Raw genomic sequence first — 23,859 nt, 5'->3', positions numbered from 1 at the left:
TTTCTACAGACCACCCCTGCCACCGAGCATGCCTACTGCTTGCTCCCTTTTCTTCATTAGCCTTGGCATCCCACTGCTTAATAGATATCATGCCTTGGAAGACTTGAACAGGTGGACTGACATACTAACCTAACTATTACACTCCGCAAATCAGTTAGCTCGTTCATTGTTCTTGATTTTAAATGTAGCGTCCACAACGCCAGTATCAGTTCAAAGATTGATTTGACAGACTGGTGCTCATTTGTTTACTGTGCTGACATGATATAATGTCACGAAACGTGAGCCACCGCTGATGTACACTTTGATGGCTATTTCTGCTTTTCGAAGCCTGCGTCTGGTAGAGACAAGCGGGAGGTCTTTCAGCTTGGTTCAAGCTGTCTTTGTGCAGTCATGGTACCCAGATTGCTTTAGATCATAGATGGATACAACTGATTTTTTAAACTTGGAAACATTTTAAAATTTGCTTTGTTAATTTCTATAATGTCGATTTTTCTTATGAGGAAAATTACAGTTTTATTATCTTATTCTGTTTTATTTACACTATCGGCGTGAAAGCAAAGTCCTCACAGAATGTAAATAATTTGATTATTTGAGGTGATTTTAACTGCAAATTCTTTTAATATTGTAATGTAAATATAATGTGCTGTTTGACAAATAATGTGTTTACTCAACATGCGCCCGGGGCGCTCTGTTATATAACTATATCACTGAGCAGGATATTATTAATGGTTTGGAAACTGCTATCCCTGATCCTAGTTCCATTCCAAACTTTTTTGGCCTTGGATGTAGCTCTATCATCGATTACATATTAATCTCGAGAAGCCTGGCCAATTATTTTAATGGAGGAGAGGTAATCGACAAAACATACGGCAACCACAGCCCTCTAACAGCTACTTTTGAGTGTCTGGTTACCTATCACCACCATACCACTTTACAGGCAAGCAGAGCTCCTGCTTTTTCACCGTATTTGAATTCCTTTATGTTCCCTGCATGCCATATAGCTTTACACTTTGTTCTATCTTTATTTTGAATTCCATTTGTGCCTTATTTAACCTCTCTTCCATCCTCGTTTTTCTTCCCCCATACTCATGGAATATAGCGCCTCCTCTAGAATCCCAATCTCCTTTTCCATATTCTCTAGTTCTAACCGTGCTTTCCGATTTTCTGATGAGGTAAGGCTTTTTAAAATTCCCCGGCTATATGCTTTAAAGGCATCCCATACAATACCCAGGGGAGCAGTGTCTTGATTATTTACAAAGTATTCAGTTATTGCTTCCTTCAAAGCTATCTCTACCCCCCTCTTCTAGAAGCAATGCACGCCTTCAAGTCCATCTTCTAGGTGGTAGAGGCCCCAGAGCTTGTATGGTTACCATTACAGGTGAGTGGTCTGAAATATGGGCAGGGAGATGCTTAATCTTCTTTATGTTAGCTGCAAACGATCTATCGGCTAAAAAATAGTCAAGTCTCGAAAAGTGGTGATGTTTTTTACTATGATACGTATACCCCCTTGTTTTGCCCTTCAAGTGTCTCCAGACATCCACTAAGTTAAAATCACGTATCATACTTTTCAGGGCATTCCTCATTCTAGGGACATATACAATCTCTTCTTGTAGACCGATCTAACACAGGATCCAACAGGACATTATATTGGGGATTATCCTCATTGGGTCAATAATATCTCATACATAAGAAATCCCTGTCTGCCCACTTTAAACGAGCCAGAGCCCACCTACCTGAACTGTCTGTCCTTGACTCTTTCATTTCTGTTCAGCAATCGCTCCTGATTAAGATGGCAACCCCCTTACAGCAATACATTTGATCTGAGACAATAACATTTTGAACCCAGCCACACCTTCCAAACAGCTCCTTACTTTCATTTGCCAAAAGGTGGGTTTCCTGTAAAAGCATAACCTGTGCTTGACTATTTTTTAGATATTCTAATATTTTCCTCTGCCTGGGTTTGGACCTAAGACTATTCACATTCCATGTAAGAATTTTAATACTCGGAATGTTAGCCAAAGCCATCTTTTTTAATATGTTCCCTTCCTAGCTTCAATCCTGAGCTATAAAAATATTCCTGCATAAAAGGTATTGAGGACTTTTTTTGTTTTTTGTTCCCACTGCTACCCACCCGTGCTCCCCTACCACCTCCCACCCCCCTTCCACAACTGTGCCCACCCTGGTGAACCCTCCCTATGTTATTAGGCATAATAATGCCTATGGGCGTACCATCGAGGGAAATTTACTAACACACTTCTAATGTATAAAGAGCTGGAGAGCTATCTTTACTTTGAAGTATTTTCCTTACTGATTCTGCTTATTAACGCTTCAACGTCGTCTACTGAACGGTAGTTGTACATTTGATTATTCCACATTATACGCAGCATAGCGGGGAATTTTAACTGAACTTTCGCTCCAAGCCTGTGAAGTTCCTCCATCTTTCCACCCAGCTCCCACTGCTTTTGTTCTGTAGCCTTACATACATCAGATCTGGCCAGGAAAGAGTAGCCATTAACCACGTATGGCCCATTTTTTAAAGCGCTACTGAGTATCTCCTCCTTGATATTGTAGGAAAGGAAGTTTACCAAGATCTTTCTGGGTTTGGATCTCTGTGGATTATATCGGAACGGCTCTCTGTGTGCCCTCTGTATTTCGCGCTCTAGATTTATCTCTTTCTTATCCTTCAGGATCGTTTTTCGAAGGAGCGAGATTATAACAGCCTTCATATCTGCCCCTTCCTTGCTTTCAGGAATATTCAGAAATCTTATTTTATTCCTGCGAGAATGATTCTCGATTCTCTCTCTGTCATCTCTTAGCATTTGATTTTGTTTGCCAAGATTGGAGATCTCGATTACATTTTTCTCAACGTCCTGTTTCACAGCACCAACTTCTTCCTCCAAGATCTTTGTGTGAGAGGTAACCTAATCTAGCTTCTGGGCTAGTTCAGAGCAGGATGCTTGTATGCCTAGTTGGTTAGCCTCTGATACCTGAAAACGTTTTTTAATATCATTTTTCAACTCCAGTAGCATACTAGTCAGTGAAATCTCTGCCTCTGCGTTTATTACAGGCGCTCCCACTCCTAAGCTGCTTATGTTATTCTGGTTATCCCCATTCACTTCTGAGGGTGGTGCTTCCTGCACATCAGCTAATGTTAAGACCGAATATCTATTACTAACTGGGACTGTTATTATATCCCGCTGAGGGGTCCTGTTCTGATCCCTCGAAGTACTCGAGATACTCGAAATACTCAGCCCAGCCGTGTCTTCAGTATCGTTGTCTTTTCCCAGGTTAATAGCATTCACCGTTGTATTTTCAGGAGTGCGCTCTTCAGGGCTAGAGCTTAAGCTCGCTGCATCACTTTTCTACATGCTTGGCAACATACGAAAAAAGGATTTGAGTGAGGGAGTTACTTTAACTCTCGTAGTTGGGAGGCAAGATTTCTTTATACTCTTTCCCTCATTGGTTTTCTCACCTAAAGACCTCCCTTTCCCTCTGCCTTACGAGGACACTCTTTGTCGCCCCCCTTTTGCCTTAATTGGTCTTCACCCCTTGTGGTAGGTCAGGCAGGTCTGGTGAAATAGGAAGAAGACTTGCCTTACCTCCGATATTCCTGGTCCTCAGCGTGTACCTGGAGGGGACCTCACCTTCCTTGTTGGTCCCTGTCTCCATATGCAAAAGTCTTCCTCCCCTCTCTCTTAGCCCTCGCGTCTGCTGTCTCTCAGCTCCAGTCAGGCCTCTCTCCTCAGCCCCCACCTCTTCCTCCTGGTGCAAGCAAGCCGTGATTGTTCTGCCTCTGCCCCCGATTACAGCCCGCCAGATGCGCTGGAGGCTTCCGGCTGCCTCGCTCCATCGCGTCGGCTGTGCTCCACGCTGTGCTCCCCAGCGTCTTCCTGGCGAAATGCCGAGCTCCATGACCATTGCCGAGCGCCCTGAATTCCCACAGGTACGTACTTCACTTTACTTCGTCTCTTCGCTTAAGCTGCTAGCCGTTTTTTTTTTTTTTCACTGTCGCGCTCCGCTACACCGCTCTCCTGCTCTCACAACGATATTCCCCCCAGACGGGCGCCCGCGTCTGCTAGCGTCTAGCTAGTGGCCGCCATATTCCCCTGAGCATTCCATTATTGTCCATGTTTAAAAAAAATAAAAAAGGCAAAAGCCCCCGTACCCTGCTACAAACCCATTTCTTTAATGTATACTATGGTTGAAGGGTTGGAAAGAGTATTACACTGTAGAATTTTGGACTTGACTAAGAAAAATATAATTCTTTGTGAATCTAAGAATCCTTTGTGAAGGGCCTAAGTACAATGTAACTACTTGAACTTCCATCTCTTCATCAGCAAGTACACAATAGCAAAAGGTTGTGCATTGTACTTGGTCTTCATTGATCTGTCAAGCACATTCTATAAAGTAAATGGGTCAAAACGTTAGCAGCCTTTGGCTCATATAAGGTGCAATCCACCAATAGTTGACTTTCTAGCTGCCCTACACTCTAACGTAATCTGTAATGTTAGATTTGGGAACAGAAGCAAACTTAAAAATGCTGTCAAACTTTAGCGGGGAGTGCTTCTAGGTTTTGTTCTTGATCCCCTATTATTTATTCTTAAATAACACTTTTATTTCAGTTTAATTAGCTGTGGGCAGGACATGCCTATGATAGCCACCAAATCAATGTCAGCCCTTTTATATGTGGACAAAGTTTTTCTTCTGTCCTGCAACTCTACCAGCCTTAAAATCTGTCAACACTTTGTTACCTTTATGAAAAGACTTGGACTAGATACTAACCTTACTACATCTTACATTATATCCGGTGGTCTGAATAGCTCAAGGATGTGTCCCATTTCTGTAAGTAATACAGTGCTTGATACCATTTCTCAATTTCCTTATTTAGGAGTTACATTTAATACGCGGTCTACTTAGTTAACATGGCTTGCAGCCAGGCATAACAGGTTTTGTCTGTCTTTTGGTGCATTATTTAATTTGGACACCCGCACTTTGTGCTCGATTGTAAATTTCTTGAGAGTGTCGGTAAGATTGAGGAATACCCGTGATTGAATAATGATAAATTAAAAATGTAATGTGCCCTTTGCAAAGTGCCTTTTTAAAGTTTCGTTTTTAACCTGTTTTTAATGTCCGTCGGCTCAGATCTAATGTAAATATACTGTACACTGTATATTGTATTTGTATTTTGTACTTTTTATGTTGATTTTTAATCAGCGAAATAAAGATTTACTGAAACTGAATTTAGCCTCTAAATTAGGCTGTAATCCAATTGCCCCAATAATTGAAATATATAAACCACAGTGTCTTCCTATCGCCACATATTGAGCTGGGGTTTAGGGTGATATAAAAAGCATGACTTTTCAACTAGAGAATAGATTTTGCTGAGGCTCGCTTTCATTACCCATGAGTTTCCTCACTACTTTAGTCATGAAAAGCCATGTCTGATCAATATTGATGATGTGATAAAACTTGATGCACTCTTACCATGGATATCCATATGGTTCACTCCCAATGCAACCTCGAATCACAGAGCAATAGTGGATTGAATAACAAGGGAAATTGCATGAAGATACTGTGGCTGCATTCTATAAAAACTATAAGTTGGGCAGGTTTTCTTTATTACTAAACCACGCTTTATAAGTAAATGTGACGGAGTTTGGGTTAGGAATACTTTTCTTCAGCACAAGTGGTTGAACATAGAATTTTCTGATCAGCTAAACCGAAGTTACGGCAATACAAAATCATTCAGAAGTCTAATGAAACAGAATCCTATCTTCTGACTACTCCCTATTCCTGGGAAAGATCACTTTTGATAAGATTCAGAGTTTGCACGGGTTCATCTTCTTTTGTACTTGCTATTAGGGCACTTCTTTTCCAATTCTATTAGCATATGACCCTGCAATGAGGTGTCTGTACAATCGCTATTTTACAGTTTTCTTACAATTTTAGTGGCAGTTATTTTATAACATTTTTTTTTTTTTTTTTTAAAAGGTTTTTATTAAACAGAAAAAAGGATACAAGCATGGGCCTACAACCACCAGGGCCGGCCGCTAGAATCAAAAAGGCTCACACAGTGTTAAAGTCATCAACCGACCCAAGGTCCCCAGCCCGTTACAGAAGCTCCGGATACTCCTAAGGGAATCAGGATACATACGTTTACCATAAATAACAACTAAAAACAAAAGGCGAGGCGTAGTGACATGAAGTGGGCGTCAGACTACAGCAGGGGGACCCTACATCCGACCACCAGATGGCGGTCAAGGGAAAGGAGGACTAAGAGGTCAGGGGGGGTCACGGGAGAGCCAGGTCTACACTCGGATATTCCAAATACGCAAGGAACCATCAAGGGTCAGGGGGACAAGGCAACCTCGGAAGTGTCCACCAGGGGGGGAGCACAGATATTTCCCCGATACTGATTCCATTGCCCCCAGATTCTACCCCATGCCCCCGGTTTACCACGAGCCACATACACAGTCTTCTCCCTGAACATGCACCAGTCCATGTTCTCCTTCCATACAGACACAGTGGGCGGCCGCTGGGAACCCCAAAGCTGCGCTATATCTCTCTTGGCAATCATGTTCCCCAGGGCCGCCCACCGAGCCTGGGCCGCGTTATAATCATTGGGCTCCCACACATTCAGAACACAGCGACGCACCTCCGGCAACAGGGCGACCCCGGTGACTTGTCCCATTACCACATGCACCCGGCGCCAGTATTCCGCCACCTCGCGGCACTCCCAAAGGATGTGGAGAAAGGTGGCACTAAGCCCACAGCCCCGCTTACAGAGCCCGTCTTCAGAGAATCCCATCGAAACCAAACGGGGACCCGTCACGTACACCCGGTGGAGAATCTTAAGCTGGACCAGACGGAGACGGGCTGGGATGGCCACCTCCTTAGGGGACGACAGTGCGGACTGCCAGTCCTCGTCGTCCAGCTCCACCCCATCTCCCGTCCATGCCTCCCGAAGACGCACCAAGAGGTCAGCCCGATTATTAATAAGTTTTTTATAAATTAGAGAGATAGTGCTGTCAGGCACGTGACCATCGAGTATGCGGTCCTCGAGGGGCGAAGAAGCCGGGACCTTGGTCCCTACCCCAAAGACCGATAACAGGGCGTGCCGAACCTGGGCGTAGCGGAAGAACTCCCTTTCAGTAAGCTCGTATTCACTCTGGAGCGCCGCGAAGGTTTTAACCGCGCCCTTAATCCATAGGTCTCCCACTCTGCTAATACCGATCGTGTCCCAACGCTCAAAGCCTTTCGTTTTCCAGAGGCTTCCCAGTCGGTCGGAGGCAAATAAAGGAGTGGCACATGTTAAGCGCTCACTCCAGCCCATGGCTACATTAGCTGCCTTCCAGATCCTTACCGCAATCTTAGTAGGGCCCGTAAGGGTCCTTCCAGCCGAGCGGGAGTAAAGCGCCCTATTATAGTTACCGCCGGGAAGCAGGAATTTATCCATCTCATACGCCGGGTTCAAGCCAGGCGCATACGTGGCATGGTTAATGGCCGATAGCTGTGAGGCCCAATAGTACCTTCTAATGTCGGGAAGCGCAATGCCCCCGTCGTACCAGGGGAGAGTAAGCTTTGCCAGAGCGATGCGCGCCCGCCCATCCCATACCAGTCTCCTCTGCAGGCTCTCCACCTCCCGAAAGTAGGCCACCGGAATGACGTCGAAGGAGTTTTGTAGTGCATAAAGGAATCTGGGAAGGGACATCATTTTAAACAGCGCTGCGCGACCAAGCGGGGACAAGGGCAGCTTACACCACCGAGCCGTAGTCTCCCTCAAACGCCGAAGCGGAAGCAGGAGGTTCTGCTCATAGCGAACGGCCGGGTCCAACGAGACGTACACCCCCAGGTATTTAAAGCCGGACAGAGATAGTTGGATCGGAAGCCGAGGCGGCAAGAGGGGAGGGCCACCAGAGATAGGATAGACACAGGATTTAGACCAGTTAATCGTCAAACCCGAGTTTCTCCCAAAGGAAGTAAGAACATCAAAGAGAACATTAAGCGACTGTCGCGGCGAGGTGAGATACAATAGAATATCATCCGCGTACAACGAGACCCGATCCTCGAAGCCCGGGGCCCACCGGATCCCTCTAATCGAGGGCTCCCAGCGGAGCCAGGCAGCGAGCGGTTCCAAGGCGAGAGCAAAGAGCAGAGGGGACAACGGGCACCCCTGCCTCGTACCCCTGCCGAGAGCGAAAGGCCGAGAGACCCGCCCATTGACAACCACCTGAGCCATTGGTCCAGTGTAAAGAAGCTTCACCCAGCCAAGAAATCCCTCCCCAAAGCCGAATTTGGTCAAGACAGCCCAGAGGAATGGCCACTCGATGGTATCAAAGGCCATCGTGGCATCCAAAGAAACCAGTACGGCTGGTTCGGAGAGGTACTCTGCCCTAGCGAGGGCGCCGTGGAGCCGCCGCAGGTTAAGAGCGGTGTTACGATGAGGGATGAAGCCGCATTGATCAGGATGGATCAGATCACAGATAACGCTCAGCAAACGATTGGCGAGGACTTTAGCCAGTATCTTAGGCTCGGCGTTTAATAGAGAAATAGGCCTGTAGGAGGCACAGCGGTCTCGTGGCTTACCTTCCTTGGGGATCACGACTATGGTAGCCAGACGCTGGTCGGCGGGAAGGGAACCCGTCTCGAGGGACTCCTGGAACATACGACGGAGGAAAGGCGCGATTTTATCCGGGCGCAACTTATACAACTCAATAGGCAGGCCGTTGGGACCCATAGCCTTGCCAGAGCGAAGGGACCGAATCGCAGTGGCAATCTCGTCAACAGACAAGGGGGTGTCCAGCTGTTCACGGTCCTCGACGGACAGGCCGGGCAAAGCAATATCCCGCAGCAGAAGGCGAGAATCTTCCTCATCCCTATCCGTCACCGGGGAGTACACGGCCCGGAGGTGGTCAGCGAAACACTCCACAATCTCACCAGGCTCAGTCACACACGCTCCATCCGAGGCCCGAAGCTCCGGGACCACACGATTCACTCTCTCCTTCTTGTCCAGCCAAGCAATCAATTTACCCGCCTTGTCCCCGGCGTCATACAATCTACCCTGCTGCTCCCTATACATAGTCTTGGCAGCATCAGTAACAAGAGACCTGTATTCAAACTGCTTCAAGCTGAGGGCATGGAGCCCGTCCGGAGTGACACCCGCCTCCAAGGCCGACTCCAGCCCCGAGATGTCAGTCTCCAGCTTCACCACTGCCTCACTCTTGATCTTCTTAGCCACCACTATCTGGGCGAGGGCGTGTCCGCGGAGCACGGTTTTAAAGGCTTCCCACAGGGACATTGCGGACGACACCGACCCCTCGTTTTCAAGGAAGTATTGGTCAATCGACTTGACCAAGCTGTCGCGAGTCGTAGGGTCTCGCAGGTACCAAGGGTTAATGGGAGCGATCCGCCCTGCAGACCGCGACCCGGTGTCAAAGAGCAGCCACAGCGGGGAATGATCAGAGATACCCCGCGCCAGGTGCCTAACCTCTCGAATTCGAGCAGTCTGGGCCGCGGGCATAAGGAAATAGTCCAATCTGGAAAGACTCCCATGCGCCCCAGAGTGAAAGGTGTACTGACATTGTGTCGGATGCATCAATCTCCAACTATCTACCAGACCGAAGGTCTCCAATAGTCCGCCGAGCCATGCCTGGGCAGCGGGGAGGGCCCTGGGCGGGTGACGATCCAGGTCACCCGAAAGCACCGAATTGAAGTCCCCGCCCATAATCAAAAGACTGTCGGGAAGTTCCAGCAGCATTCGACCCAAGTCCGAAAAGGTGGAGTTCTGGAGGCCCGGGGGGACGTAAACTGAGACCAAGGAAAGGGACTGCCCCTCCCACCTCCCAGTCAGACCCACATAGCGCCCTCTATCATCCGAGACTACCCTGGTGATCTCCAACGGAAGTGAGGATCGCAGGAGAATGCCCACCCCTCTAGAACCTGTGGTGAAACCAGAATGAGCCACGAGGCGGTATCCCCCCCTATTCATTGCATGACAAACATTACCAACCAGATGCGTCTCCTGTAAAAACACCACATCAGGAGCCAGACGACGCAAATACTGCAGCACAACACCCCGCTTGATACGGTCACCCAACCCATTGACGTTCCATGACATCAACCTCAACCCGTCCCCCCCCATCCCCTCCAGTAGATCAAAGGTCCCCCAGCCAGTAGCACAGCCCCGGAAACTGGACAAAAGTCAATACCTCGCCCTGAAAACAAAAAACACACATCAAAACAACTCCCCCCACCCCCCAACCCCCCCCCCAAATCCAACTCCCCCCACCCTGCACCCCTGCGGTCCAAAAAACCCCCCCAACTTGCAGTGTGCCTGTCGCCCTACTAACCCCATTCTACGAAAAGACCCCGGAGGAGGAAAGGGACCCGTCCCCGCCCGCCCCCCACACAGGTCATAGTAAGACAAAATGAACAAAGGAAGTAAAACCCAGCCGAACAGTGCAAAATGGCAAAGTCAAGGACCAAAAGTCACTCCAAAGGGGACCCGTCACCTTCGGTACCGGCAGAGGGCCCAGGCCGGTTACCCCTGTCCGGCAGCGAGTCCAGCCAGTCACTCACAGTCGCGGGAGAGTCAAAAAAGGCAGTCCGACCCTCGTGTTCCACTCGAAGTTTTGCGGGATAAAGCATAGAGTACTTAAGGCCCAGGTCACGGAGACGACGCTTCACTCCCTGGAAACCCATCCGCTGTTTCTGGACAAGTTGGGTGAAGTCCGGATAAAAGTTAATTGACGAGTTCTCATGACGAACCGGGCCGTGGACCCGTGAGGCCTGCAGAATCGCATCTCGGTCTCTATAGTGGAAAAGTTTGGCTACAATAGGCCTCGGGGGGGCCCCCGGCCGCGGTCGACCGCCCGGAACTCGATGGGCCCGCTCCACGGCAAAGAACTTACTTAGGCCAGCGGGGGCCAGCTGTTGGAGGATGAGTTCCTCAACCAGGAGGTCAACCGGGCGGTTGTCGGAGGACTCCGGTACGCCTATGACACGGATGTTATTGCGTCGGGCTCGTCCCTCGAAGTCCTCCAGCCGCCGGGCCATCTGATCGTTGGCCATCTTGATGTCGCCAAGAGTGGTCTGCAGGTCCAATACATCCGCACCAAGGGTGGAAGTCCGCACATCGAGCGCTTGAACCCTCTCGTTGGTTTTAGAGAGATCCGCCCGAATTAATGTGACATCGATTGCCACCGTGTCGATTTTACGGGCCAAGGCCTCGTACTGCGTGGCGATGGTCTCCCTGATGCCATCAATGGCGCCCATGATGTCCTGCAGGGACAGCTCCGGAGAGACGGACGTGCCACCACCGGCGGCGTCTGGGGGGGCGCCGGCAGCTCCAGGGGACCCTCTGCCATGAGTGTAGCGGTCCATGTTGTTCGCCTGGACCGGCCCCCCGCGGAGGGAAGCTTTAGTCTTACGCCCCTCGGGGCCCCCCTTGCCCCCCATTTGGGCCACGCTCACCGAAGGGGACCGTCGATCAAGGGTCGAATGGGCACCGGCACCGCAGACGGGTGCCTTACCAGAGTCCGCAATATAGCGGTGTGAGGGGACCCAAGGCAATGGGCACACTAGTAGCAGGCGGAGACAAAGGCCTCACGCAGAGGCCTAGGAAACACCCAGCCACACCAAGCGATTCCGCCGTCCAGCCCCTTTAAAGTCCAAAAGTGAAACCGAAAGTGATGGAGCGGTCCCTGGCACAGCGCTGTAGCCGCTGTTGTTCAATTACGCCCCGGCTCCACAGTTCGCCCTCGCACCGGGCACCGCCGTCGGGTGGGTCCCAAAAGTTAAGACCACGATAAATCAGGATTCCCAGGTCCGATTCGATTTCTGAAAGGAGATCCGTGTTCAGCCAGCCTTCATCTTCCAGATTCCGTAAACTATATCAGGATAATCTCAGGATAAATTCCGAGGAGCAGCGAGGGTCCGGGGAGCCCTGTGCTCACGCGACCATCTTGGATGCGCGCTAGGCTCCTCCTCCCTTTTATAACATTTTTAATACCTGTAATAAGAAAATACATTTTAGCAGATGCGGACCAGACATTACTCCCTATACAGTTTCTGACTGACTTGGCTTTGGATCATTCCTAAAATTTGCAGTGCGTTTTCGGAACTCAATTATGTTTTTATTTAGATTGGTGTATTTATTTGATCTTTGGCTTTTATGATTATATATTTAATAATCAAATACAGTGTTTTATCCATTCATTCATTCACCTCACATATTACATCACTCATAACATGGTCAGTGACATCATTGATGAGATCACTGATGACATCTCAAATTGCATCACTGATGACATCATCCACAGAATCTCTGACACACCCACTCCCATCCCCATATAACCCTTCATACACTCACTCCAACTTCACACTACCATTCTCAAACCCATTCACATACCCATACCAGTACTTACACAGTTACTCACTGATTCATAGATCAACACATACATGCACTCACTCACCCATAGAGGCACTCACACACCCACTCACTCAATAATATAGCCACTGACATTTCCACTCATACACCCATACAGCCACTCACATACGGAGTCAATCAGCCAGAGAGTTGCTCAAACACCTGCTTACTCACCCATACAATCAATCCCACACACACACACACCCATACATCCACTCTAAAATTCACTCACTCACCCGTACAATCACTCACATACCCCATCACTCACCTATACTACCTTTTACATATCCAGTTACTCACCCATATGCCACTAACACATGAATTCACTCACTGACACGTCCATACACACACTCACTCACCCATACAGCCCTTCACACACATTCACTGATACATCTAATCACTCACTTATACAGATAGTCACGCACCCACTGAATCATTCAATCAGGCACTCAACACCCACTGATTCACAAATACACCTTGGTATATATATTTAACACTCATAAACCTTTTTTAAAACACTCACAATGACGACTGAATGATATCATCAGTGATGTCATTTGAGATGTCATGAGTGATGTCACTGACCATGTCATCAGTGATGTAATATGTGAGTTCATAAACTAGCTCAGCTGTGGGAAAGTAGGATCTGCTTTCATGGTTTCCCCCACTTTTTGCAGGTGTTATTCTGTTTTCTGACTAGTCTGACTGGGATCCTGCTAATCAGGACCCCAGTTACTGTGCTGTGCTTTCTCCCTAAATTTGACAATTCTAAGTACTTTAGTACCGTCCCAATTGGCTACTGGTGTACCCCTGTAAGTCCCTAGTATATTGTACTAAGGTACCCAGGGCATAGGCTGCAAGCATGTATTACGCCACCCATGAGAGACCACTCAAACTGTGCCTACAGGCCTGCCATTGTAGCCTGTGTAAGTTGGTGCTAGCACCACTTACAACAGATATAAGTTTCCTTATATGGGGGGGCTCTGCTCTTAAAACCTATAGTCACCCCTATGGCAGGCTCTTCAGTCCTGAGGGCAGGGTGCTTGCTTACACATGTGAGGGGGCCCAAGCACAAGCAAAGCCCCTCTACAAACCCTGAAGTCAATTCTCCAGGCTTTGTAAGTGCAGTCAGGCATTTAATACATATAGGGGACATCAAGTTAAATACGAGAATAATTATATATTGGCTTCACCAAAACCGGTCATGTTTGGTAGCAAACATGTTGGAATCCTACCCCAACATCGATTCCAGTATCGGATGTAGGATTCCATGTACTGATAGGCTCCCCTAGGGAGCCCCCTTGTATTTCCAGTACCAGCTTTTTAGGGTCTAACAGCAAGCTAGTGCTGCTACTGACCACAGACATGTCTCGGCCCTCTTCTTCTTCTGAGCTGAGCTTGAGCAGGGGAAGGCAGAACAATAGGTTTCCTGCCACAGGGAGGTGAGATCACCCACCAGACAGGACTTAGTTTATTAGGCTGGGGTGGGGGCACTTGCCAGCGCCACCAGACTGCTTTGAAGGGCACATTTTGTGCCCTACCTGCATACTGCAGTTTGAGCCAGTTCAGAAAGCCGTTGGCTCATGCTCTAGCGCAAAACTGGACTAAGCACATGGAAGCATCCTCTCCTCTGTCCAGCCCCTCCTCTGGGAGGGATCCTTGAATCGTGCCAACCCTTTCCCAAGGGTACTTAAGGACTTACCTACGGATGGCTCTTTAGATTCATTGTGGGACAAGATTCAAATTCAAAACCACTTCAACTTCAACCGTCTGGGCACCTTGGACTACGCTGGACTTCGCCTGGAACTGAGACTACACCAAGGAAGACTCCTGCTGCTCCTGGTCTCACTGTTCTGCAAGTCTTTTTCATTGTCTGTGCTTCATCCAAGATCTTCTCCAGGCATGTTGGCATCAAAGACACCCACAGGAATCTCCCTTGGCGTGAAGGAGCCACTCCCCTGTATCTGCAGACACCGCAACAAAGCTGACTATCTGCTGCTCCTGATATCCCACAGACTCCGAAGGGCTCGGCAACACAGATTGTAGTTCTGCAACTGCCTCAAGGCCTGATCTGTCCTCTCAGCAAGTTTGAGGCCAGTATCCCTTATCACAACTGCTGTAACAGAACCCCTTTTCACAGTATTGACTTGCCGTTGCCAAGGCTTGTTGGTTCTCCTCCAGACATGTTCGGACTACAAGAAGCTCCAACGTCCAGCATTTGTTCCTGCCAAGATCTTTGTACCCACCGCATCCTCTGCACTGTAGGCCTGCATCTTTGGTGAGCTGCTTGAGGTCCTCTTGCGACTCGCGTGCCTTCAGCCTGTGGGTCCTCTTGAGGGTAATCTTTGGCTTCAGTGGGCTCCCCTGTTTGCTCAGGTCCTGCTCTGATTCTCCTGTTCTTGGTGAGGCCCTTGGACCTTGCTTATCCCAAAGCTGCACCTTTTTTGTTTACCATGTCTGTTGCTGCTGCCAAGGCTTGTTGGTGCTACCTCCGAACACCGACCCCCGGGTTCTTGACTTCCAATGTGAGAAAGCTTGTGAATGGCTCACATTCTTCCACATGGTCACCTGGTCCTCACAGCTGCAGCGAGGTTACCTTCATCCCTCCTGCATCTTCTGTCATCAGTAGTCATTGGTCTTCCATGCCTCCTGGTCACAGTTGAGTGGCATAGACTCTTTCCCCTCTGCTAGCAGGTTCTCCTCTTCAAGAAACCATCCTTGGATTCCACCTGACTCTTTCACCTTCTTCGCCAGCGGCATCTTTTCTGAAGTCCTCCATTGTGGTCTACAGTGGTTTCCGACGTCACTTCGCACCTATGCACCAAGTTTCCCTGGTGAAGGTATCCCGGTTCCTGGGGTATCCATGGTGGGGTGACTCTCCAATCTTCTGTCTTCCACAGGGTTTCTTCAGGGTTCACTGGGAAGGGTCCTTCTTCCTAAAAACTGCAACCACAACTTTCCTATTGACTTACATAGAGTACGTGGGTGTGTTTCCACTCTGCACACAGCCTCCGTGGGGTTCCAGGATACTTACCTTTGGTAGTTCCTTGTGTTCCCAACTCTTCTGAGTCTTCTGATCCCAGTCCCGACTTCGGTCACAGTTTGCATTCCACTTCTTTAGTATATGGTTTGGTGTCCACCTGGAGACCACTGTGTATTTGTGCTTACTTACCTGTTTACATTTAAAGTATTGTGTGTATTGTGTTGATATCCCGGGGTAGGATATATGCCATTGTGTTAGTGAGTGTGTTTAAAAAATATAACTATTTTTATAACTACACGTTGTGGTTCTTCTTCTTTGAACCTACACTGTATAATTAGTTCTGGTAAAACACGCTGCTGAACACTCCTTCTGGGCAAGCCTCAAGGCTGCTCTCCACAGCTACCACTTAGAGAGCTTTCTACGGTTGTCTAAGACCACTAAAACTACCATAACAGTTGCCTCGATTAGTGCAAGGTGCTTCACCTAAATAAGTGTGCACCATATAACTAAGCCAGCCTCCTACATCAGCTAACTATAATTGCTGAATTTCTCTGGTTTTTGTAAGAGTGAAATGTCAGCCTAACTATAACATCCCTGCAACCTTCATTTTTTCAGAGAGAAAAAAAAAAATATATATATATTTAGCTCAACAATATACATGTATTTAGATACACAACACACACACACACATGAACATCCTTGACAGAGTGTCGCTGGAATAGTAGCTGATGGTACTATAAAAAATGTGTGAGAAAATCTATTTAGAAGAATATCTAATTTCCAAGACTCAGTAATGCGCTCACCTCAATGATAGCTGCAATTACCACCACTGTGCCGATGGTCACACTGAAGACTTTGAAATCACAAATCCCCTCTGGTCCTGCTGTGTCCCAGAATGCTCCCACAGCTACGAAAAAGCACACCAAGGAGGTGTAGGTTCCATAAACAATGGACCTTAAGAAGATCCAGAGGTTGAAGAGGGAGTATGTCTGGCCAGTCCGGTAGAACTCCGGAAACTGAAGACTGGTCTTGGCCCCCACATCCTGGCAGCAGTAAAAGCAAAAGAAATAGGTAACATTAGAATGGGTTAAAAAGATGAGTGACCTTTGTATTTGGAATGGGCCCTTTTCTGATCTATGTCTATTTTTCCCTTTAGGTTATACTGTGAAGAAATGATATAACCTTAAGTGACATGTGCCACTACGTTCCTACATATTGTTTCGTGATGCCTTTTGTTTTTTGTATTGTTTTTTTTTTTAAAATCAATAAACAAAGTTTAAAAAAGGAAAGATGAGTGACTTAGGAAGAAAACTGGACAACAATTCCTCTCTATGTCACACAATTTATCATCCTGCAACCTTCATAGCAAAGCAAGGAATAATGAATGAACAAATATGTTTATGAAATGGATGTCAAAAGCAATGACTATGGTAGGTAAAGTAGCTGACCACACTCACAGCACAAAACAACTCATCAAATCCAAGCATGTTTTCTCCAATGCTTGGTAAAATTGACCTCTGTACTGGAGATTCCTTACAAATGTTTTTAAACCCACGCTGGGCTTCACTGGAAATGACATTTCCTGATGGCCTCAATAGGACATACCCAAGAGGAGAACACATCTGAAATGCACAATTCTATGGCTATATTGAGCCTGCACTTCACCATGCTGTCGCCTGTAGGCACTTTCCATCTGAGCCCAAAAATATCTGCATCCATATGTCCTATTGAGTTCCAAGAAACAAAGGCATGTGTGCCCAGTAGTTCCCTACCAGCCTATTTTCTCTCCACCTTCCATCATATGTCCGTCTAAGCTGGGAGCTCTGGATGGACTTCAGTTCATAATGCCATGGGGAAGGCTAGGGGTAGTGGAAATTTTATCATGCACCCTTTGAATGCTAATGACAGTGGAAGAGATATCAAGCACCATGTGACTGCAAATGACAGCACAGAGTTGATCACTTGACCCCCCCCCCCACCCCCTTAGGTCCTCATCAGCCCCTATGTTCTGCTGTGGAGGCCTGGGAAGGGCAAAGAGTGGAAATTACACAAAGTAACCATCTTTTATTGGAGCTTGGCTTGCTTTCTCTTGCAGCAGAAGCTTTCAAGACCCTTGAGACCAGGATTAGATAACAGTGACCATGGTCAAGCCTAGGGTAGAAGTTGCTTCTCCTAGCTAAGACTGTTTGTCCTGCATTATGCTCTCCCTGGAATAGCATATTTCCTGAGAAGTAACAGAGAGAGAAGGGCAGAGGAGCAAGGAAGCTGTATGCTGGGACACTAGGATCCAGAGTGAGGATGATAGGAAGACTCCAGGAACCCTTCTTTGTCTCTAACTTTCAGGCATAAGAGATTTCTTTTTCACTCTGGTGCACCAACCGTTCTTAACCTTTTGACTTCTGGTGACCCAGTAAATGAATACTAAACACCAAGGACCCCAACCTAAACCCTTTCTTTGAATTGAACCTCGACACAAAACACAAAACTTCAGAAGCCAGTATATATTAAACAAATACATAAATTTTGCAATATTTTGTTAAAAACACAGACCTGTCTAATTGAAATTCTAATTTTAATGGGAAATATAGAGCGTTTCAAAATTTAGATTTGTTTCTAAAACACAAGCTCTAGCTTGTTGCTTTGTCTTTTTTTCTTAATGTATGCTTTTTGTTGGTGCATATTAGAGCTTTCATTGAGGTCACCAATTGTCCATACTACTGTTCACTGCTGCTCCCAGTGAAGGATACTAAATTAGTTTTTGCTTATTTTTATGCACATATACTTTATTAATCAGTTAATATTATTTAATGTTTTAAACAGTCTTGGACCCCAGGAGTGGGTGTCGCAGACCCCATGAGTCCACAGGCGTCACATTAAGAACCACAGCCCTCAGCCATATCTCAATTAAATTCCACTCGCAATCTCCCTTGCCGCACAACTCTGCCTGGTTGCTGTTGCCCTCTGACCCTTTCAAGTCCTAAGTTAGAGGCCCTTTTCCACCCGCAGGCACCCACCTGCACCTCATCCCTGGTAGTCCAGTGGGGAGCATCTCTGCTCTGCTGCTCCACTCTGCCCTCTGTTTTTCGGCTTTCTTCCTTTTTGCTCCTCTGCTCTATTTACACCTTCATTTTGGTCTATTTATTGCTTTCTTCATCCATTATTGCTTTTTTCACTTACTCTTATTACTCCTCTTTTTGTGCCTTTAATTCCCTTTCTGTGCCCATGCCGCTGCTCTTGTGCTGCAGCCCCGCCCCTCTCGAGCGATGTTTTCCCACTTTCCGCCTCCCAGCTGTCCAGCCCTTCCCAAACACGATGTAATAGTAGCCGGTGCGTGGCCACACAGCAGTTGCGTGCAGTGGGTGGGCCAAAGGCAAGCCCGTCTGTGCCTGTCCGTGCCCAGACAGCGCCCAGCGCCACCGACCCTGGTCCTCAGACCACTGACCTCTACGACTCCAACACCCTCCATGCTCTCAACACCAGACATTCCACCGCCTGCCACCTTCCATCGCTGAAGAACACCCAAGGCCGGTTCATCAGCCGCAACTGCAACTGCACCCTCGCCTGCCTCTGCAAACCAGACCCACCAACCACACAACCTTCAAGAACTGAACCCAACCACCTCAGATGCAGTCTACTCAACACCAGCTCCCTCAAAAGCCATGCAGTGGAGATCTGGGACCTGCTCTACTCCATCTCCCCCAATGTCGCCTCCGTTACAGAGACCTAGATGAACCCCACCTCAGCCTAGACATCGCAACTGCCATCCCTGATGGCTCCAAATTGTCAAACTTCTGGGAGGAAGTATCGCCATCATACACAAAAACACACTCTGCCTCGCAACCAGCTCCAACGACCAATGACCTGACATGGAGCACCTCCACTTCAAGATCCAGACCAACCCTCACGCCACCCTCCATGGTACCCACCCTCCATGGTACCCTTGTCTACAGACCTCCCAGACCTCGCCCCCTTCAGCAAAGCCATAGCTGACGTCATCGCTCACCACACTCTCGCCTCCTCCGCAACCTCAATTTCCACCTGGACAACCTCGACGACCACAACACCTCATCCCTACTGGAGAACCTCACCACCTTTGGACTCCAACAACTGGTCACAATGCCAATCCACTCAGCAGGACACATGCTCGACCCCATATTCTCTGTAATCAACAACCTCTCGTCAGCTACACCTCCAAGCCACACTGGACCAACCACCACTGCACCCACTTCTCCTTCACCAAGCCCATTGTACGCCACAATGCCCACAGCGAACATAGAAGCTGGAACAAGGTCACCGAAGACCAGCTCACCACTTCCCTCATCAAAACCCCACCACCAACATTAACGGACACTATCACCTCAGCCTGCAACCTCCACTGCTGGATCCCCGACTGCGCCAACACACTGGATCCTCTCAGGAAAGCCTCAGTGAAGCAGCTCTCCAAGAAAGCCAGCTGGTTTTCCCCTGCCCTCTAAGAGTCCAGGCACACCTGCAGACTGCTCGAGAAAAGATGGAGGAGCAGCAAGATCATGGCAGACCATGCAGCCTTCAAAACTGCAGACACCGCACACCACCACCTCATCAGAACAACAACAAAAGCCGCCATAAAGGAATGTGCCAACGCACACAACAGCAAATAACTCTTTGCCGTGGTCAAACAATTCGCCAAACCCAGCTAAGAGACAACAGACATTCCCCCCTCTCAAGACCTCTGTGACAACCTCACCACCTTCTTCCACTGCAAGTTCAAGGAGATCTACAACAGCTTCGCAACCCAAGAACCACCCACCCCACCAACAACCACCGCACCCAGTGGCTCCAGACCCCGGCAGACCTTGCCCAACTGGACCACCCTCACCTCTGACGACACCCTCAGGATCAGGAAGAGCATCCACTCTGGAGTCCCTGCCCTTACCACATCTTCAACAGAGCCGGCACCTCCATCACACCCAAACTCTGCTGCACCATCAACTGATCCATCGAGTCCGCCACCTTCCTGGAAAACTGGAAGCACGCAAAGATCAACCCCTTGCTGAAAAAACCCTCTGCCGACCTGACGAACCTCAAGAACTACAGACCAATCTCTCTTCTTCCCTTCCCAGCTAAAGTCATCGAGAAAGCCATCAAGGCCCAACTCTCTGAGTTCATTGAAGAGAACCACATCCTGGACCTCTACCAATCTGGCTTCAGAAGCAACCACAGCACTGAGACCGCTGTCCTCACCGCTACAGACAACATCCGCACCCTCCTCGACCGAAGCTTAACTTCTGCCCTCACACTCCTGGACCTCTCTGCTGCCTTCGACACGTCTCCCATCACACACTTTGCACAAGACTCCACGACACCGGCATCCATGACAAAGCCCTTGAATGGATCCGCTCCTTCCTCAACGGCCGAACGTAGAAAGTCAGGCTTCCACCATTGAACTCAGAACATCAACTGCGTAGTGCTCCCTGAGCCCCACCCTCTTCAATATCTACATGGCCCTGCTTGCAGCCATCGTCAGAAGCCACAGACTCAACATCGTCACCTATGCCAATGACACCCAGCTGATTCTCTCGCTCACAGACAAACCCACTCAAGTACTCATCCTGGGCTCCACCCCCCTCTGCCTGGTATGACTCCTGGTGGCCCGCAGCGCTTAGAACCCCCCCCCCCATACTGACGAACCACACACAAAACCTTGGCATCATCCTGGACTCCTCGCTCTCAATGAATCGCCAAATCAATGCTGTTTCATCCTCCTGCTTCCACATGCTCTGCCTGCTTCATAAGATCTTCAAGTGGATCCCCACCAAGTCCAGGAAAACGGTCACCCATGCTCTTGCCAGCAGCAGACTCGACTACGGCAATGCACTCTGCGCAGGCACCACCCAGAAACTCCATAAGAAACTGCAGAACATCCAGAACGGCTCCTCCAGGATCCTCCTGAACATCCCATGCTGAAGCCACAGCACCGGCCACCTGAGACACCTTCACCGACTACCTATCAACAAAAGAATTACCTTCAAGCTCGTCATGCATGCCTACAAAGCATTCCACTATGCCGGACCTGCATTCCTCAACCACCGCCTCTCCTTCTACACTCCCAATAAATATTGCTGCTCCGCTTAACTGGCCCCGGCCATCATCCCACGGACCTGCAAGCCAACGGCTGGAGGAAGATCCTTCTCCTACCTCGCTGCGAAGACCTGGAACTCCCTGCCTCTGCACCGCAGGCAATCAACATTGCTTCCGCAATTCAGGAAAGACCTCAAGACCTGGCCATTTGACTGAACCGCAGATCCACCCCCCACCTCCTCCCCTTTCATCGTCTTGAGACCCTTGCGGGTGAGTAGTTGTGCTTTAGAGAATCCTGATTGATTTGATTGATCAGAAATATTAAGGGCCTAATATGCACAGTACAGGCACGGAAATAAATGTTGCATGAAGGCCATTGTCGATTCCTCCCATTTTTTTTGAAGAAATAGAGGTAGCGGCGCAACATTAAAGAGCTGTCTAAGGTGAATTTCATAGTGGCTGGTGCTTAAATTGAAATCCGTGTGTCAAAAAATATTACCTGGGGGTATTTGGCATTTTCCAGTTGCAGGGGTGAGGTACTGACATATGGCAGAGTATGTGCTACGACCAAGCTCCCAAAGGATATTCAGTGGAACTGGCAGATCTTCCAAAGCATTAGGCATTTGCTTGACTTCTGCATTTTGTTTCAGCAACATATTCCATTTGTCATTCACTAACACGGATGCCAAAATTCCAGGGGTAGGGCAAGTGTTATAATACACTCCTTCGCTATGAAGGCTTCATGGGATGAACTTGTTGTCATAATATATGCCCTCGGTTAACCCCTATTTACTTCTGAGGGGCTATTTACAAAGGAAGGAGTAGAACCTGGAAAACCAAATAAGGGGAGTTCTGTTTACCTGTGTGCTGCTGCTTTCAGGTTGTTATGTTAATGTAATTTTATATCGCGCATGAATAACCCCAACAACGGTATCTTGGCGTTGAGGGCAGCCACAACAAGGAAAATAAAACTCTGAGTTAGAACAGATCAGTCTTAAGTCATTTCTTAAGTTTGAAGTAATCAGTACAAGTACGGATATGAAATGGCAAATTGTTCCAATATGTGTAGGCCAGGTACGAGAAAGACCTTTCGCCACACCTTGACCGTCGGATGCAGGGGATGGTAAGTAAGGCTTTCTCCATGGATCTCCAGGTCCAGAATGGATAGTAGTGTTTAAGCTTCTGGTGTAAATAGCTGAGACCTTGCCCCATTAAAGCTTTGTGTGTTAAACAGCAGATTTTGAATATAATTCTCTTTCTGACAGGTAGTCAGTGTAGAGTTCTTAAAAGTGGACTAGAAGCAGATCCTGAGGGAAGGTTACAAATGAGCGGTACTGCTGTATCTTGTATGACTTATAATTGGGACAGTAATGTCTCTTTGGCCGAAGGCAATAGTGCATTGCCATAATCCAACCTGCAAACAATGAGGGCTTGCACCAAGGTTTTCCTAGCTAAAAGCGGGAGAAAATGAAGTTCTCTCCTCATAAGGCACATCATATAGAAGCAAGTGCATGTAGTGGACAGGACCTGCTCTTTCATTGATAAAGCTTGGTCTAGTCTAGCACCAAGATTTTTTACTACCTGACTTGGGGTGGGTGCGCTACCTAGTTCTTGAGGCCACCAATCAGGAGACAAGAGCTTTTGGGCTTTCCCAAATAAGGTCCCTCTCGAAGTCCATTTTCTCACAGCTATCCTAAATGTACATTATTTGAAATTGTGCTCTTTGGAGCTTTATCTGCGAGCAGTAAATGGTCCATTGTGCAATTCTGAAAAATGTATGGGCAGGGCCAGCTTTAGCACTGATAGCGCCCGGTGCAACAATCATTTTTGGTGACCCCACACCCCATGATTGTCCCCAGATTCTCTCACTACCACCGGGCAACAGTGCCCCTCACCTCTCTAATCATAAGTTATTGCTAAACACAGTGCCCCACCTGAGGCCAGCGCCCCCTCCACAGTACAGCGCCCAGTGCGGCTGCACCGGTCTTACTGTCGTAAAGCCGGCCCTGTGTGTGGGGGTCTATCTGTTAAAAGCAATGTGCAGCAGCATCACAATAAGGGCTGTGAGAGGAAGTGACATCACGCTCCATTATCACCTGACTTTAATGGAAATTGGTCTTTTTTTCGGAGTCTACGAGTGAGGTGTGCTGCGCAATTTGTAATCATCAGAGAAGCAGTCCGTTCAGTGACCTAGATAAGAATTTGTTCATATTATATCTGGATCGGGGTTTCTTCATGTTGCTAATTTTAGATTTTATTACAACCAGACACATAAGTTTTAAAAACGCTGGCTGAGTAAAGTCTGGCCAATCAGCTTTTAGTCCTCTGAAGAACAATGGGAAGAGTGCTGTAGCTTCATGTCAAACATACTTCTGTCTCAAGTGATGAG

The 23,859-nt window shown here is 48.0% G+C and overlaps 1 protein-coding gene across 1 annotated transcript in view; it reads right to left on the bottom strand.

Annotated features, from left to right (window-relative positions):
* Window positions 1–23,859, bottom strand: part of LOC146798840 (phospholipid-transporting ATPase IC-like) — a 1,543,528-nt gene that overhangs the window by 40,352 nt on the left and 1,479,317 nt on the right. Inside the window, exon 25 of the mRNA XM_085626157.1 lies at window positions 16,214–16,453. Coding sequence (XP_085482283.1) covers window positions 16,214–16,453 — 240 coding nt within the window. The remainder of the gene's footprint in view (window positions 1–16,213; window positions 16,454–23,859) is intronic.

Source organism: Triturus cristatus, chromosome 9, assembly GCF_964204655.1.
Source record: "Triturus cristatus chromosome 9, aTriCri1.1, whole genome shotgun sequence".
In the NCBI taxonomy this organism is placed as follows: domain Eukaryota; kingdom Metazoa; phylum Chordata; class Amphibia; order Caudata; family Salamandridae; genus Triturus; species Triturus cristatus.
This window is presented reverse-complemented; position numbering and strand designations above follow the sequence as displayed.